At 40.1% G+C, this 19772-nt stretch overlaps 1 protein-coding gene across 15 annotated transcripts in view; it reads left to right on the top strand.

Moving 5' to 3' along the window:
- LOC124264135 (dipeptidyl peptidase 4-like) overlaps positions 1-19772 on the top strand; it is a 541860-nt gene that overhangs the window by 514909 nt on the left and 7179 nt on the right. For all 15 annotated transcript variants that reach the window (XM_046698863.1, XM_046698865.1, XM_046698860.1 and 12 more), the window contains 19 exons: positions 1625-1722; positions 3582-3656; positions 4129-4181; positions 6809-6887; positions 7612-7732; positions 8224-8384; positions 9139-9233; positions 10076-10199; positions 10456-10494; positions 11162-11269; positions 11684-11775; positions 12562-12609; positions 13293-13456; positions 14311-14409; positions 16183-16258; positions 16993-17187; positions 17796-17850; positions 18823-18922; positions 19437-19501. In XM_046698863.1, the coding sequence (XP_046554819.1) occupies positions 1625-1722; positions 3582-3656; positions 4129-4181; positions 6809-6887; positions 7612-7732; positions 8224-8384; positions 9139-9233; positions 10076-10199; positions 10456-10494; positions 11162-11269; positions 11684-11775; positions 12562-12609; positions 13293-13456; positions 14311-14409; positions 16183-16258; positions 16993-17187; positions 17796-17850; positions 18823-18922; positions 19437-19501 (1847 nt within the window). The remainder of the gene's footprint in view (positions 1-1624; positions 1723-3581; positions 3657-4128; positions 4182-6808; positions 6888-7611; positions 7733-8223; positions 8385-9138; positions 9234-10075; positions 10200-10455; positions 10495-11161; positions 11270-11683; positions 11776-12561; positions 12610-13292; positions 13457-14310; positions 14410-16182; positions 16259-16992; positions 17188-17795; positions 17851-18822; positions 18923-19436; positions 19502-19772) is intronic.

Genomic DNA, 19772 nt, shown 5'->3' with positions numbered 1-19772 from the left:
GTGAAATGTGGTTAACGTCTCATTTAAGAATATTTCGCTCATATGACGATGTGCATGCATGTGTATGTGTGGCTGCTTGTACTAGCCCAGACTTAAGCTAGTTTTATGATGCTAGCACACTGAGATACCATGCCGCAATTAAGCATAAATGCCCCACTCAGACACATTATACTGACTCCGAGCCGACAAGTCCTTGTTGTACCCATTAATGCCGAGCGCCAGGCAGGGACCAACAAGCACCATATTTTAACATCTTTTGGTATGACGCGGCCAGGGATCGAACCCGCGACCTTCCACTCTCCAGGCAGACTCTCTAACCACTACACCACGGAGGCGGTCAAAAAGCCCTTAATGAAGCAAGCAAATTTCCTCAGGTTCTGAATCTCGCTGCTCCTTTAGGGTTCCTTTTCAATTTATAAGGAATTGTTTGTTTCTATCAAAAATATATATAATCAGAGACTAAACATTAGTCTACGATTCTCATGGCATAAACAAAGTTGTAAGAATCTGAGAGCTGCATCAATCCAGGCTTTCTTCCCACATCAAAATGGCATGCTGGGATACAACCTATATAACTATACTGTTAAAACTGACGTGAGTTGAACTCACACACTTGTCAAACTGGTTCCCATAGACAGGTATTGTAATTTTCTGGTTTATATATTTGATTGATCTTCACCAATACAAAAATGAGATGTATAATGTAATCTTTTGTGGTAGCATTGAGAAACCTTGCTGCTAAACATTTTTTTTACGATGTGTGTTTTGTTGAATGTCACAAAACAGCCTTGCCGATCAATTCACTGAATGTCAGACTTCAGCATTCTTTATACACAGCTATAAAGACGTCAATGTTTCTACAGAACCATTGAAACGATAAATTCAGTAATCGTTTCATGAAAAAGGATGTATATTAATAGAAATATTGTGAGAATATTTGATTGTGCGTCAGCAACTATAGATGTGGAGGATGCTTGAGAATATTTATAGTAAATGTTGTTTTCAATCCATCCAGCTCTTCAGCGATCAATAGCTGGGGGAGTGAATCTATTGATAAAGCAGAGGCGATCAAAGAATAAGGTTTTTATGAATCAAATGGTTGCATTCAAGAAGCAATTTGGAGACAGTTGTGAAGACAGCTATGTGTTATATAGAGGATTGAGGATCATTTGAAACAACCATATACTTTGTTTACAGAAAAAAAGACATTTGTGCGTCCCTTCACTGTTCTTTCTCATACCTAAATTCTATATTCTCTTGAAAATTGGGGTGGTTGGGTAGCCTAGTTGTTAAAGTATTTGCTTGTTATGTGGAAGACCTGGGTTCGATTCCCCACATGGATACAATGTGTGAAGCACATTTCTGGTGTGCCCCCCCTGTGATATTGCTGGAATATTGCTAAAAGCAGCGTAAAACCAAACTCACTCACTCTTGATAATGGTTGGATGATCTGTGTTCTGTGAATCTGTAAATCACATTTTTGTAAACCTAAATGCTGTAGTTGCTTTGAAGCTTCAGATTCACTGGAAATCTTGAAATGTGTGCATGGTACATTTCAGGACCACTGTTTGTTTGTGTACTTATCTCTCCAGCAGTGTGTACTGACAATGGGTGTTTGTTTCAGGAGAGGACAAGTTTATCTACAGGAATGTGGAGGGAGCACTGGCTGAGTTTGACTGTGTCAAAAACTCCTCCAACCCGCTCATGGACAACACTACATTTGTAAGTAGTACATAGTAGAACAAGGGCACCTGTCACAGATACAATAGTACTGGGGCACCTGTCACAGATACAATAGTACTGGGGTCCCTGTAGGAGATACGGTAGTAATAGAGTCTTGTCACAGATACAGTAGTACTAGGGCATCAGTCACAGATACAATAGGGCACCTGTCACAGATACAATAGTACTGGGGCCCCTGTAGGAGATACGGTAGTAATAGAGTCTTGTCACAGATACAGTAGTACTAGGGCACCTGTCTCAGATACTGATCTAGTACTACCAGGGCACCTGTCAAAGATATACTAGTACTTTGGCACCTGTCAAAGATATACTAGTACTAGGGCACCTGTCAAAGATATACAAGTACTTTGGCACCTGTCAAAGATATACTAGTAATAGGGCACCTGTCAAAGATATACTAGTACTAGGGCACCTATCAAAGATATACTAGTACTAGGGCACCTGTCAAAGATATACTAGTACTAGGGCACCTGTCAAAGATATACTAGTAATAGGGCACCTGTCAAAGATATACTAGTACTAGGGCACCTGTCAAAGATATACTAGTAGGGCACTAGGGCACCTGGGCAAAAAGATATACTAGTACTAGGGCACCTGTCAAAGATATACTAGTACTAGGGCACCTGTCAAAGATATAAGGGCACCTGTCAAAGATATACTAGTACTAGGGCACCTGTCAAAGATATACTAGTACTAGGGCACCTGTCAAAGATATACTAGTAATAGGGCACCTGTCAAAGATATACTAGTACTAGGGCACCTGTCAAAGATATACTAGTACTAGTACTAGGGCACCTGTCAAAGATATACTAGTAATAGGGCACCTGTCAAAGATATACTAGTACTAGGGCACCTGTCAAAGATATACTAGTACTAGGGCACCTGTCAAAGATATACTAGTACTAGGGCACCTGTCAAAGATATACTAGTACTAGGGCACCTGTCAAAGATATACTAGTACTAGGGCACCTGTCAAAGATATACTAGTAATAGGGCACCTGTCAAAGATATACAAGTACTTTGGCACCTGTCAAAGATATACTAGTACTAGGGCACCTATCAAAGATATACTAGTACTAGGGCACCTGTCAAAGATATACTAGTAATAGGGCACCTGTCAAAGATATACTAGTAATAGGGCACCTGTCAAAGATATACTAGTACTAGGGCACCTATCAAAGATATACTAGTACTAGGGCACCTGTCAAAGATATACTAGTAATAGGGCACCTGTCTAAGATATACTAGTAATAGGGCACCTGTCAAAGATATACTAGTACTAGGGCACCTATCAAAGATATACTAGTACTAGGGCACCTGTCAAAGATATACTAGTAATAGGGCACCTGTCAAAGATATACAAGTACTAGGGCACCTGTCAAAGATATACTAGTACTTGGGCACCTATCAAAGATATACAAGTACTTTGGCACCTGTCAAAGATATACTAGTACTTGGGCACCTATCAAAGATATATGAGTACTTGGACACCTGTCAAAGATATACTAGTACTTTGGCACCTGTCAAAGATATACGAGTACTAGGGCACCTGTCATAGACATATTAGTTCTCTGTCATGCACTTCAAATAAAGGTAAGAGTGGAAGTGAGCCACAGATTCACTATATTCAATATAGCACTATAAAATGAACAATACACCACACCCATCTTCATGGACCTATTTAAACCATTGTGCCTATCAGCAACAGTGGATAAATCTAAGTAATCTGCCTGAATATCTCCATGGTAACACAGTACAAAGGCATAAAAGATGCATATTTCATGCATATGTAGAAATGCTAGTTATCATGTTTACAAAGTATTGACTTTGGTTCACAGAGGCAGCTGGATACTGGGCAATACTCCCTCTCTCCAGACAAGAAATATGTTCTATTGAAAGCTGATGTTGAACCTGTGAGTACTCAAGAAATTTGATTGTAAATTACACCAAGGCGTTATTCTAAGTAGCATGGGTTCATAAACAGAATCATTTACCAGCAGTTGTTAGTTTAGACTAATGTAATTGCCTTGGTTTGTCAAAAAAATATTTTAGTTCTGGAAGAACTTCAAAATGTTGTCATTGTTTTAGAAATTTCTTGACATGGATAATGTCAATTCAACAGGATTTTGGAAAAGCACCTGCTCATTACATGCCTTGAAGATGATTTGAAACTAATAATTTTTGTAAGTTTTGTTGGAAACCACCGGCAGTGTTCATCCAAAAAACATTATGTTTTCATGTTTCCATAAACTGTTTCATGCTTTTTAATTCTAGTGTGTTTGAGTCAGTTAAATTTCTTATAGTTATATTTGTCAGAAATACAGTACCATTGAATTCTACTAAGTTGATATCAGCGTGGTGTATTTCTGTCATTATTCACTTCAGGTGTACCGCCACTCAACACTAGCCTCCTATAGTGTGTATGATGTCAACACTCGGTGAGTTCACTATGTAGTTTAACTGTAGCCTAGTGGTTAAAGCTTGACCACTTATGATCTTCAATATACATGTGACCAGAAAATCCGTCTTGTCTTCAGGATGAGGTCCCAAATACCTTTTGTTTGTCATGCAAGGTCTAGTACCTTTTCAGTTATGAACAACATCCCTAGTATCCATGTCCATCATTAGATGTCCCAGTACCTCATGTCCATCATTAGATGTCCCAGTACCTCATGTCCATCATTAGATGTCCCAGTACCTCATGTCCATCATTAGATGTCCCATGTCCCATTACCCCCTCATGTCCATCATTAGATGTCCCAGTACCTCATGTCCATCATTAGATGTCCATTAGATGTCCCAGTACCCATTAGATGTCCATCATGTCCCAGTACCTCATGTCCATCATTAGATGTCCCAGTACCTCATGTCCATCATTAGATGTCCCAGTACCTCATGTCCATCATTAGATGTCCCAGTACCTCATGTCCATCATTAGATGTCCCAGTACCTCATGTCCATCATTAGATGTCCCAGTACCTCATGTCCATCATTAGTCCCAGTGTCCAATCATTAGATGTCCCATCATTAGATGTCCCAGTACCTCATGTCCATCATCATTAGATGTCCCAGTACCTCCATCATTAGATGTCCCAGTACCTCATGTCCATCATTAGATGTCCCAGTACCCCATGTCCATCATTAGATGTCCCAGTACCTCGTGTCCATCATTAGATGTCCCAGTACCTCATGTCCATCATTAGATGTCCCAGTACCTCATGTCCATCATTAGATGTCCCAGTACCCTCATGTCATGTCCATCATTAGATGTCCCAGTACCCATGTACCATTAGATGTCAGTACCTCATGTCCATCATTAGATGTCCCAGTACTCTCATGTCCATCATTAGATGTCCCAGTACCTCATGTCCATCATTAGATGTCCCAGTACCTGTCCATATGTCCATCATTTAGATGTCCCAGTACCCCATGTCCATCATTATCATTAGATGTCCCAGTACCCCATGTCCATCATTAGATGTCCCAGTACCTCATTAGATGTCCATACATTAGATGTCCCAGTACCATGTCCATCATTAGATGTCCCAGTACCTCATGTGTCCATCATTAGATGTCCCAGTACCTCATGTCCATCATTAGATGTCCCAGTACCTCATGTCCATCATTAGATGTCCCAGTACCCCATGTCCATCATTAGATGTCCCCAGTCCATCATTAGATGTCCCCATCATTAGATGTCCCAGTACCATGTCCATCATTAGATGTCCCAGTACCCCATGTCCATCATTAGATGTCCCCTCATGTCCATCATTAGATGTCCCAGTACCTCATGTCCATCATTAGATGTCCCAGTACCCCATGTCCATCATTAGATGTCCCAGTACCCCATGTCCATCATTAGATGTCCCAGTACCTCATGTCCATCATTAGATGTCCCAGTACCTCATGTCCATCCATTAGATGTCCCAGTACCTCATGTCCATCATTAGATGATGTCCATCATTAGATGTCCCAGTACCTCATGTCCATCATTAGATGTCCCAGTACCCCATGTCCATCATTAGATGTCCTAGACTTGTCCATCATTAGATGTCCCAGTACCCCATGTCCATCATTAGATGTCCTAGTACCCCATGTCCATCATTAGATGTCCAGTACATTCCATCATTAGATGTCCCAGTCATGTCCACATTAGATGTCCTAGTACCTCATGTCCATCATTAGATGTCCCAGTACCTCATGTCCATGTCCAGTCCATTAGATGTCCTAGGTACTCCCATGTCCAGATGTCCCAGTACCCCATGTCCATCATTAGATGTCCCAGTACCCCCATGTCCATCATTAGATGTCCCAGTACCCCATGTCCATCATTAGATGTCCCAGTACCCTATGTCCATGTCCATCCATCATTAGATGTCCCAGTACCTCATGTCAATCATTAGATGTCCCAGTACCCCATGTCCATCATTAGATGTCCCAGTACCCCATGTCCATCATTAGATGTCCCAGTACCCCATGTCCATCATTAGATGTCCCAGTACCCCATGTCCATCATTAGATGTCCCAGTACCCCATGTCCATCATTAGATGTCCCAGTACCCCATGTCCATCATTAGATGTCCCAGTACCTCATGTCCATCATTAGATGTGTCCATCATTAGATACCTCATGTCCATCATTAGATGTCCCAGTACCCCATGTCCATCATTAGATGTCCCAGTACCCCATGTCCATCATTAGATGTCCCAGTACCTCATGTCCATCATGAGGTTTTCTAAGCCCTTAAAGATTATACAAATATTTACAATATTCCATAGTCATTTTCTCTCCACATTGTCATGTGTGGCCATAGTCTATGTCCATTTTACACCTCAGGTCACATAATAGAAGTGTTGAACCAAACTGGTGACACATGTTTTTCAACTTTATTTTAAATAATTAACTTGAGTGTCAAAATAAAATAATGAAATCTTAATGAATTCAAAGTGTAAACTAATTAAAATACTGGTTCTAGACGATGTATAACTGACAACGAAGTGTTTATTCCTGAAGAGCAATGGAGTGGTTAAAGAAGTGAATGACATCCAAGTTGTGTCTGTTTCAGAGACCTGCTGAAGCTCAAGGGCCCTGGCCCAGGCAGTAGGTACCAGTATGTGGCGTGGGCTCCAAGAGGACATAGCCTGGTAAGTGAGTTAAGTGTCTCTTGGTAACCTTACAGCTGATGTCAAATTCAGTTAGTCAAAGTATCTCAACCTGTGTGATACAGAGTCCAGCAAATATCTGGTCGTCTCTCAGTAGCTGTTTTAAATTAACATGGTCAATAAATCCAACATGTATATTGCACCAACTAAACTGTCAAGACCTATATGGACTAGTTTGTATGTAACATAATGACAAGCATTATTGAAATCTTCAGGATATCATGAACTGGGCTTATGTTTACACTTTCACTTGTTGCCAGAATTCTCACACTCGACAGTCTTTGCATTCTGGGAAGGGGACTTGAATGTCAAGTGAATGTATTTATATGTTTGGGTTATTTTGATATATTTCTTGAAATGATATTGATTAGTTTGGTTTTAGTGGCATTAGCTTCCTGATTGAAGCTAACATTACCTCAAGATTTTCTTATTATTTACAGGCGGCTGTAAAATTGCTGGAATATTGCCCAATTTTGCAATGTAACAACGAAACAAACATCATATTACCTTATGGCATCAGCAGGATCGTAATCAGTATTTTGTCAGCCATACGCTTTTTTATTAAAACTGGTATTATTAACTCAACATGTTGTTGATGGTTGTGAAGGCTGCTGGTGAAAATAATAATGTAGTCATGTGGAGGCTTGGTGTGAGCTTATACCTCAGTCATCACAAAGGATGACAAGTTCATGCTTCTCTGTTTCAGCTGATGATCCTGGAAAACAACATCTACTACAAGTCAGATATTGAAACAAGCCCTATACCCCTGGTGGATGATGGGATCCCAGGCCTCATCTACAATGGTGTTCCGGACTGGGTGTATGAAGGTAGGACCTTGGACCCCTCCTTAGAGTATCCTTTGTGGATTGGTTTCGATGGTTTGTTGTTTAATGCCGCACTTAGCAGTATTCCAGCTATATGGTGGCAGTCGGTAAATAATTGGGTCTGGACATGACAATCCAGTGATCAACTTCATAAGCATCGTTCTACGCAATTGCGATATGATGACATGTGTCAACCAAGTGAGTGAGCCTGACCACCTGGTACCAGTAGTGGCCTCTTACACAAGCAGGCGTTACTGAAGACCAATTCTAACCTGGATCTTCAAGGGTATCTTTTGTGGAGTTTGTCTTTAAAAGACATTACAGTATTGAACACATCATCAGGCTTGGTCCTTTCCTTGGTGTCCTTTCCTAATTACATGGCTTGCATATTTTAAGGTGATTGAAGTATTGAACACCTTGTCATCATCAACATTGATCAGGTGTGGACTTGGACTTAGACATGCAAATACTGATATATTCATTTGTTTATCCAGAGGAAATCCTCGGTGCTGATAACGCCGTCTGGTGGTCAGCTAATGGCACCTACCTCTGTTATGCTGTCTTCAATGACACCGAAGTCCCGAATTACTACTTCCCCATCTACGGTGACATGAACAGCGCCTATGGCGAGTCCAGGACAATTGCATATCCAAAGGTATGTAACTATATACCGGTAGTAAACATGACCTCTTCATGTGTGTTGTCTGATATTCCTGCTGGATCTTCCAGTGAGCTCGACTAGACTCAAGTTCTTTTCTCTGTGGAGCACTGGCCGACCAGAATTCCCAGATGTTAATATTTCATTACTAATTCCTCAAGACAGTGTATGCTTTCAATTGGTGTATATGTGTTCTTATTTTGGACTCTGAATCTTGATAATGTCGAATGTCAGTGGTCCACTACTTGAATACTTTTTAATGCAAGTGTAGCTGTACACAGAGTCATCATACAGATGGCATCCTTACCCTGACAGATGGCTGACCTTGGATCAGAAGGTCCATGGTTCAGATCCCAGAGACTCGGAAAGGTCATGGATAGTACACAAGCATGTTGACACTGACACCCCACTATATTTGTGCTATGTGCCCAGGAAATCTAGATTGATAAACACAACTGGATATGAGAAAGCAGCTTCAGTCATTCATTTTTTCATGTCATATTCTTTCCAAGTCAAATTGTGAGAGTGTAACAATGAGAGAGCACCTCTGGGGTAAAACACATACAGTCATCCCTCGTCATAGCACAGATCTTGTGGTCCATGGATGACTGTGGTATTGCAAAGTGCGTTATTGCGACGGATGACAGTAATTTGGTCTTTATGTTCAAAATCTTGATCATCTTCACAAACGTGTAGAAAACTGAGGATCACTCATTATCAGCCTAAATTAATCAAGCTTAATGTTCCACAGCCTGGGTTCCCAAATCCCACATTCAAGCTCAAGATTATAAACATCGAGACGAAAACAATCAAGACAATCCAGCCACCTCCGGATTTCAGAAACATGTGAGTTTGTTTGTTTTGTTTGCATATCATAGATATATAAACCATTTTAATGCTAGTTTGATTACAGGTTATGCTTCAACAATCCTGAAATTATTACGTGACATTTACTGACATTTGAGTGTGTGGTGTAGGTATCAAGACAATGTGTGTACATGTTGTGAACAGTATTTCTGTTATATCATGGTATATCACTTTGATGCCGGTCAGAGACATTTCCCGCTTTTATGAAACACACAATCATGGCTTCTTTGAGAGGCAGTTGGAGCAGTAAGGAAGGATAACAATATATGGATGAGCAACCTCTTTATGACAGTGAGAGCATGATCATGGCTTCTTTAAAGAGGTATTTAGACTTTGGAGCAGTAAGGAGGGATAACAATTCATGGATAACAACCTCTTTTTAACAGTGAGAGCAATCTTTCGGTAAAGGTTCTAACACCATTGTTATCTTCCTTACAAGAGTGAGTGAGTGAGTGAATGAGTGAGTGAGTTTAGTTTCAAGCTGGAAGCTGCTGTCAATATTGAAGTTCACTTAAACAAGTGAGTGAGTATGGTTTTACACCACTTTTAGCAATATTCCAGCAATATCATGGCAGGGGACACCTGAAATGGGCTTCACACATTGTACCCATGTGGGGAATGAAACCCGGGGTCTCTGGCGTGACGAGCGAACGCTGTAACCACTAGGCTACCCCACCACCCCTCCTTACACGATCATGGGTATGGTGTTGGCAAATCTAGAAACACAATCGTGGGGGTTTGGGATTTAAATTAACTCTGTTCTCAGAGCTGCTGCACTTTAGGCAATGATTATAGTACATGCTCATCAACTGTGTTTCCAGAGAGTACTACTTCACTACTGTGACCTGGAAGGATGACGACACTCTGCTGGTGAGCTGGATGAACCGTCCCCAGAACTTCTCCATCATCACCAAGTGCAGTGCAAAGGACGCTCAGTGTCAAGAGGTCAGTGAATGCTGCTGTAGTCGCTCATCTAACAGGAATGTTGAACTCATTTTACAATGTAATGTTGGTTCTTTTTCAATCCTGAAAGTAAATTATGTTTGTAAAATCTACGGATGAAGCTGCTTTTCACTGGTTCGACTGTATGAAAACAAGTTCCTTTTATCCATGCTCAAAATTACTTTGGAAAATCAGGTGATGAAAGCAACCTGTAAGATATTGGGCTAACTATGTATTGTATTGTATTGTATTGTTTCAGAGCCTGAGAGAAGAGGGACACGGGGGATGGCTTGATCTGGTGAGTATGTCATATATTATATATATGTTGTATCATATAGTGTCATATTTGATATAGACCGCCTGGGTGGTGTAGTGGTTAGAGCGTCCGCCCGGAGAACAGAAAGTCGCGGGTTCGATCCCCGATGGCGTCATACCAATAGACGTGAAAATATGGTACTTGTTGGTCCCTGCCTGGCTCTTGGCATTAATGGGTACATCAAGGACTGGTTGGCTCGGAGTCAGTATAATGTGCCAGAGTGGGGTATTCATTCTTCACTGCGGCATGGTATCTCAGTGGGCTAGCACTATAAAACCATCTTCAGTCTGGGCTAGTACAAGTAGCCGCACATACACATATACACGCATGCACGTTGTCATGTGAGCGAAATATTCTCAAGCATGACGTTAAACCCAGTTTCACCTCACCTCACCTAACCTCATATTTGATATACCAATGATTTATATATATGGAGGTAGAAAAGGAAAGAAACACATAGAATATTGTATGTATGCATATGCTGTGTTTAGTTCATTATGGTACATTGTTATCAAGTGAAATGGATAAGGTATGACCACAAAGTGCATCAATAAACAAAAAACAAAACAATCGTTCCAGACCCACCTATGAATTTGTCGAGTGCCCAATACATGGACCTATTACTGAGTGATTCTGTGTTTTGTTTCAGTACACTCCTCCAGTGTTCTCCTCCGACGGGTCTCGGTATTTCTGGGTGCTGCAGCAGCGAGACCAGGATGCTGGCTACTTCAAACATGTCGCCATGGTGGAGTTCAGGGTACGTGATGTATCTGTTATTTCACTGGCAAACAACAAACTTTAAATCAGACAAATATTTGTTGAAGTCTTTGATTGGCATTTAGAAGCTGGTTAAACTTGTAAATTATGAAACTTGCCTTTTGTAATTCGAACTTTTTCCTCCTTAAACTTTTGGAACAATGTCTTGCTCCCTTATAAGGAAAATAAAACTACAGAGAAGTTGTTATTAATAACAACAATAATATTACTGAGGTATGTTTTTACTTCAGAGTATCCAAATATATCTTTACTGATAATATAAGGGGAGACAATCCTCACTTTTGAACGCCTGTAGATGTTTTCACATTGTACCTTTAGGCTTCCTATTGTGTCTGAATATAGAAGTTGTAACACTTGTAGACTGTTCAGTCATCTGCAGACCATATATTTACAGGGAGGTAACGCTGGAGACAGCAAGATATTCTTGACTCTGGACCAGTCAGAGGTCACCAAGATCCTCAGCTATGACAACGAGCAGAAACTGGTGTAAGTACTTTAGCATTGAAAGTCATCGTTTAGTGTTATAATGAAGTAAAACCTTGGTAGGTCCAACTTTTTAAGATCAGTACAATACAAGGAACATTGTAAGTTTATTGCGTCGTCACAAATGTTTAGTAATTTCAGCTCTCTGCAGTATGATGTACCAATAACGATGCCTCATTGTAATATGAAAACAATATGGTTGAAGACCAGGCCTGTTTACTCTGTACATGCTCACACTATCAACCACTGGGTTTGTCTACACCAGACTTGATCAGCTCCCGTCCATATACCTAATATTCTGCTGCATACAACTTTGTTATCAGTACCGGTTCCCAGAGAAATGGTCAATTGATCAAGCAATAATTCACTCTTGATTTTTTAAAGAAGTTTCTAAGAGAAATTACCTACGTCAAACAGGTCCTATATGCTCTATGGTACCAGTGATCAGATTTTAAACAAGCTTTTCCATACATCCCAACCTCTTGGTTTTATACAGGCCGCTGCCATATAGCTGGAATATTGCTGAGTGCAGCATTAAACAATAAACAAACAAAAATCTTTTTACACTTCTTAATTACAATTTCTTCCTTAATGTTCCTGTTTTCTCCTGGATAGATTAAGTCCATTTGAGAATGTAATACCATTCTTTCCAAATTATGACTTCACATTATCTTAGTGAAATTCATATTGTTTGAAATTTCAAGGAAAAGCAATGATTCTGCCATATAATTGCATGGACAAGGAGTTGTCACCTGATGTCTTGCTAATAGTGTTGTATTTCTAACACAGATACTTCCTAGGAAATGGAGGGGACCCCAAGAAGAAGCATGTGTACAGGTAACTATGACAATCAGCAACCAATGTTTGTCATAAGAGGCAACTATCTGGCTTGCTGGCTTGGTTGACACAGGTCATCGTGTTCAAATTGCGAAGATCAATGCTCAAGATGTCAATCACTGGATTTTCTGGTTCAGATTCAATTATTTACAGACTGCCATCATATAGCTGGAATATTGCTGAGTGCAGCTTTAAACAACAAACAAACCCCATGAAGATCTAGGTTAGAATTGGTCTTCAGAAAAGCTCTCAGACTTTGCAGATGTATGTCATCGTATCCAGCTTCAGTGCTCCTAATGTCAGTCACTGGATTGTGTGGTCCAAACAAACTTGGGCTACAGGGAACACATGTGAATTCTAACAATTATATTTCATTAGCATTCAATACAAGCATTTAATTCCTTTAACCTTTGTATGAAAACCTGAGTTACGAACAGTAACTTTTACTGCTGAGATCTAGGAAAGGTCAAATGAAGATTTTATAATTTTCTTTTAATTTTAAAAATTAATTAATTTTCTTTTTTTTATTTATTTTGTTTTTGTTGAATTTTTCAAATTGAATATATATTTTAGTATCTTTGAAATTAATTAGTAAAATTAAGGATTTTATTTATGTCGGATAACAGGACACTAAATGCTGTTGATGAGAACACTGAAATGAGCTAAACAATTTTTTGTTCCAGTGTTGACCATGATCGTAAGGTGAACTGCATCACATGTGATATCAGTGACAAGTGCCAGTACGTGAGTGCAAGTTTCAGTGGATCATCTCGCTACTTCATCCTGGAGTGTCTAGGGCCAGGAGTGCCGTATTACTCCCTGTACGACACCAGCACCATGGAAGAGAGTAAGTCATGCCTGTCTGCAGCATAGAGAGAATCAGTTCCTTTATTATACAGCCTACTGAAAAACAGGGATATAGCAATCAGAATGTCCATCCATTTGTCTTCCATTCGTTTTCCATTTCCAAAGCAGAACCCCCTTACTGTTGAATACCGGTATGTCTCTTGACACTTGCCACACTGATCAGTCTTGTGGTGAACATGTGTTGATAATTTGGGATATATATTGTCTAAAACATATTTTTCATTTTCATGACAACAATGTAGATTTTACTGAAAATTAGTACATTGTATAGTGTTCGTTTCTGGAAAAGTAATAACAAAAAGTAGAATATTTCTAGATGAAACTTGGTATACAGAGTAGTCATGTGGTAAAGTGGTGCCTTTTGATGCTTGGGAGTATTGATAAATACAGAACTGCAGTATTTTCTCTCTTCACTGAACTGAAGGTATCCAATGGCAATCAGTTGAATGTGGGGCATAAGTAGCCTAACTCCATTTACAAATTGCATCAGGGAATATGTCATCTTCTGATGTCTCTTTTCTTGAAACTGTCACACATATCATGATGGTAACGTCACTTTGCTGCCAAGATATGTCGTCAGTAAGGACACTACCTTTCATTCTGTTGAGGGGTGGTGGGGTAGCCTAGTGGTTAAAGCGTTCGCTCGTCACGCTGAAGACCCGGGTTTGATTCCCAACATGGGTACAATGTGTTAAGCCCATTTCTGGTGTACCCCACCATGATATTGCTGGAATATTACTAAAATCGGCATAAACCCAAACTCACTCACTCACTCATTCTGTAGACTTCAAGTAAATTTCAGTTAATTGTTTACTTCTCTGCATGTATTTTCAGTTGCACGTATGGAGAACAACACTGTCCTTGGAGAAAGACTGTCCAAAAAGGCCCTGCCACAGCAAGAAGATATCTTTATTGAAATTGAGAATGGCCAGAGTAAGTGTAGAGATTTGCTTACTGTCCTATGATGTGTGGGGCACTACTACCATATATATCCACAAGCGAACTGAATTCGACGTTCTGGTGATTTTGATGATTGTATTGCTTGCGCTATATCGGGGGAGTACGTGCACGATCGGAGTGCACAAACAGTTTCATCGGCAGGGCGGATGCCCAGTCACTATCGTGAGAAGTTTTATTGATAATTGAAATCCGGAAGTTAAGTTATATAAAAAGCAAACAAACATCAATATTATTTACCCGAGATCGTTAATACCACTTCAGCTCCAAGTTGCCTAAAGAACAAAAAATAGCAGTCAGTCGTCTGCTTGTGACAGGCAATATATAAATAGGAAGCCAAGTGATCACAACAATCCCTTGCATTGCGGAGCGAAAAGTATGGCTCATTGTCGAAAACCCATACGAAATCCCCGGATCTTGAGAGCGACAACAGTTTCACTGATACGATGTCATCAACGCTATTTTTATAGGAAACACTTGATATTTTTGTGTGAAATAGATGAATATATCCTTTATCCCTCAAGGTTAGTAAAATAAAAATTTAAATGATATTAAAGATAAAAATTCCATTTTTGCCTTACATCATCGAAAACCCCTGACATATGGATGTTAAAGTACCTGATATTTCATGATGGAATTTTTTTAACAGAACAGACACATTCAGTTTGATCAAAACATGAAATAGTTCGTGTTGACTGGTTGCATTTCCTGAGTTAATGAGTTAAGAGAGAAAGCCATTATTTTTAAGTCCTCAAAGGGGCAGTAGATTTTTTCCAGTGTAGGTCCGGGTTAAAATGAACCTTCAGTAACCCATGCTTGTCGTAAGAGGCGACTAACAGGATTGGGTGGTCAGGCTCGCTGACTTGGTTGACACATGTCATCCGTTCCCAGTTGCGCAGATCGATGCTCATGCTGTTGATCACTGGATTGTCTGGTCAGACTCGATTATTTACAGACCGCCGCCATATACATGTAGCTGGAATATTGCTGAGTGCGGCGTAAAACTAAATTCACTCACTCACTCACTCCAGTGTAAGTGAGAGAGTTGCCTTTTAACCCAATTATAGCAATTTCCTAGCAAGATCATGGGGAAGGGGGGAACCAGGAATGGGCCTCTCATTGCCTCCAGGGAGAGAATCAAACCTGGCCCATTGGCATGGCAAGCAAATGCTTGAACCACTGGGCTACCCCTCCATCCCATTGTAACAGTAGACATTGGGTGTTGTGAATGCTGTTTTATGTTGCTGTGAGCAATATGGAAGCTGTGGCATGATGACTTGATGAATGACTAAATGAAGGCCAGGTTAACCAAAGGTTGACAGCATGAACACATACCTTGGAGTCAGGGAACAATGGCACACAATCAGTCCGGTTACACATGGTATGATCTGTTCTGCTCTGTACACTAAAAGAGGAAGCATAGTTACATGGTGACCATCAGTAGTTCCTTAACTGAGGGGCGGTGGGTTAGCCTAGTGATCCAAGCGTTCGCTCGCCACACTGAAGAGCCAGGTTTGATTCCCCAAATGGGTATAATGTGTGAAGCCCATTTGTGGTGTCCCCCGCCATGATATTGCAGGAATATTGCTAAAAGTGGTGTAAAACCATACTCACTCACTTGTTTAAGTGAACTTCAATGTTGACAGCAGCTGCCAGCTTGAAACACATACTGTAGCTCACCTTCAGCTAGTGAGCAGTTGGTGAATTGTCTTGATGATCAGTGCTGAAGTCTTGTCTCTTCTGTTTCAGAGATTTGGGGGAAGATGTTGCTACCACCGAAAATGAAAGTGGAGGATATTACAACATACCCCCTCATCCTCAATGTGTGAGTTTATACTCAGTACAGAAAATGTTGTGATTTATGCATGGTGACTTTGCTATGGTAAACCAGTAAAAAGTGATAAAATATTAACTAGAAATGAGTAGCCTCAGAGTTTGTCTGGTTAGGACATTCAGAAGAAGGGAGATTATCCCTGATCCCCAGTTTGTGAGTGAGTGAGTGAGTGAGTTTGGTGAACTAATGTGAAGAGTATTCCGATTATATGACATTGTAGCAGTATAATGTCGAAGGAAAGTCCGAAGCTATGCTGGTCAAAGACCACTTTAGTGAGCACTGGTATGATGCTGACAAACATGGACACTTTATGAACCAGGATTCAAACCCATTATCATAGGTTCCTAGCATGCCCAAGGGAAGCAACTCTGCACAATATATTGCAGTGTTTAGATGATTGGACTACTGTTCTCCCCTCAATGACTTGATAGTAAATATGTAAGGTCTACTATGGATAAAAATTATACGCACCAACTTTGACACAGGTCACTGAAGTCTCCAGTGATATGTATCCTGGGATCGGGTGGTCAGGCTCGCTGATTTGGTTGACATATGTCAATGGTTCCCAAAAGCCTAGATCGATGCTCGTGATGTTTATCACTGGATTGTCTGGTCCAGACGCGATTATTTTCAGACTGCCACAATAGCTGGAATATTCTTGGAATACTCACTCACTCACTATATGTAACCATTCGTTAATCAACCCATCTTTCTGTCATCTTCAGCTATGGAGGCCCTGGCACACAGAAGGTGACAGATGAGTTCTCCATTGGTTGGGAGACGTATCTGACCAGCTCAAAGAACTACATCTATGCATATGCCGACGGGCGTGGTTCAGGGGGCCGTGGTCAGACCTTCCTGCAACAGATATACAAGCGCCTCGGGACAGTCGAAGTAGAGGATGCTATCAAGGCAGGAGAGTGAGTAGACATTTGTTGACATTGTTAAATATGGATGTAATTGATATTTGTTAATTAAATTGGTATTTGTGCATCAGGGTACACTAAGCCTATCTTTGTACATTGTGTATGAATATATACATTTGATATTTAAAAAAGGGTGTATTTTTCGGCATTAATACATAATGTAAAATACAATTTTCTGATTTTACTGTTATACCCATCAAGTTATGCTACTATTGTCAATTGTAGCAGGACTGTTGTAAGTTTAAGTGACTGAAGGTTTCTAAGTAAGTTTTAGTTGGGTGTCAATTTCATGTAGTGTGCTATTTGTGCTATGACATGCATTTGAGATATGTATTGTATGGGGACAAAGTGTATAGTGGCAGTGGGGTACAAAAGTCAGGCAGAATTTGTTCCTCGCATGCACAGTATTTGATGGATGAAAGTCACTTTTAAGGTTTGAAAGTATGCTTCATTGACAAATGAAACTATGCATGTTACTTTCTAGATTAGCTTTCATATTTCTGTGTTGCCTTGTTTACTGTATGTGAGATACTCTTGTAAGTGAGGAAGTTGGTCAGTGTTGTTTATCCGGTCCTTCTACCATGACCCTATGTTTGTTTCAGACATTATTCTAAGCTGCACTACGTGGACTCCGAGAAGATGGCGATATGGGGATGGGTGAGAAGCTCTGTCTTAGTCAGCAGTGTTTACACACATTGTAGTCACAGGCCCTCGTGTCTTTGTGAGGATTAAAGATTTTAAGGAAATATAAAATTTTGAGATGACCCCGACTCGAAATTTTTCACAGTATAATAATGACCTCTGATGGTCAATGCTTGCAAATCTTTATAAATTCGCGGGATTTTTTCCCTTTCATCAACTGCTTAATGTAAGAATATTTTCGGGCAATGGCTTCTCAAAAGAAAGCATCAGTTGTAAATGTCACCTTAACAAGCATCAACCAACCAGAGGGCTTGATTCGACCACACCCCCGTTTTGTGAGGACACATCGTCATCCATTTGTGTCAAGATTTTTAGTTGAGAGTCAAAATCGGGTTTCAGTCGACTTGCAGAAATAATATTAAAGAACTGGTAGGTGTCATGAGTGGTGATCAATAGGCCAGTCATCCATGATTATGTTTACATTAAGTTTTAATCGATTGTATGTGATGGTAGGGTAGCGATTGGCAAAGGAGGCGGGTGGGGTACACGGAAGTGTCCAGCCTTGTCATAATGTATTGTACTGTGAAGCATTTCGAGTCAGGGGTCATCTCAAATTTTATATTTTTCTTAAAATCTTTAATCCTCACAAAGACACGAGGGCCTGTGACTGTAGTGTCCATAATAAAGTCAACCGGTTATTTCTCAGCAAAAGAAATACTGGTTTTTATAAGCTGTTTTAGAATGATTAAGTACCAATATAATTGTCGATGTTGTAATGACCATTTATTATGTATATGTTAGATATTGAAGGACAATGTACTATTAGAAAAACTTAAAGAACATTCATTATTTCTTAAGGCTCTATCCTGGCCAGGACAGTATTATCTTTTCTGAGTAGGGTATGTCTTTCAATATTCCTATAAATGGTACTGAGCAATCACTACATATCTTACACTAAATATAAATGACAACAAATGCTGTTTCCAGTCCTATGGAGGGTTCCTGACATTGTCAGCACTGGGCAGAGGGACAGATACCTTCCCATGTGGCATTGCTGTGGCCCCAGTCACCGACTGGATATACTATGGTAGGTCATTGTCAGATATACTATGGTAGATCATTGTCAGATATACTATGGTAGGTCATTGTTCTATATACTATGGTAGGTCATTGTCAGATATACTATGTTAGGTCATTGTCAGATATACTTTGGTAGGTCATTGTCAGATATGTTATGGTAGGTCATTGTCAGGATATACTATGGTAGGTCATTGTCAGATATACTATGGCAGGTCATTGTCAGATATACTATGGTAGGTCATTGTCAGATATACTATGGCAGGTCATTGTCAGATATACTGTGGTAGGTCATTGTCAGATATACTATGGTAGGTCATTGTCAGATATACTGTGGTAGGTCATTGTCAGATATGCTATGGTAGGTCATTGTCAGATATACTATGGCAGGTCATTGTCAGATATACTATGGTAGGTCATTGTCAGGATATACTATGGTATTTCATTGTGGAATATCCATCAGCTGTAACCTGCACAGTGTACTCTTTTCTTCTGATGTTATGACACTGCTGCTTATATTTCAGACTCGGTGTACACAGAGAGGTACATGGGCACACCAAACCCAAGTGATAACCGCCAGGCGTACAGGGTGAGTTCATTGGAAGGAAACACCATATGAGTATGACAGGCCATCTGTTAATTACCTTAACAAAAGTTCCATATCATGCAAGAGTAGTCTATATATGTTCTAGAAGATTTCAAATACTCTTCACTCCAAAAGCATCAAAATGTACTAATCTCCACACCACTGCTTGCATTAGATTGAAATACAGTTCTGACAACTTGTTAATACTAATTATTGTTGAAACACAGTGTTATGACCTTCTACTGAATCTTAACAGAAACCAAATGATACAATT

The sequence above is a fragment of the Haliotis rubra genome, unplaced genomic scaffold, assembly GCF_003918875.1.
Source record: "Haliotis rubra isolate DU_JTF1 unplaced genomic scaffold, ASM391887v1 Scf91, whole genome shotgun sequence".
NCBI classification, from domain to species: Eukaryota; Metazoa; Mollusca; class Gastropoda; order Lepetellida; family Haliotidae; genus Haliotis; species Haliotis rubra.
This window is presented reverse-complemented; position numbering and strand designations above follow the sequence as displayed.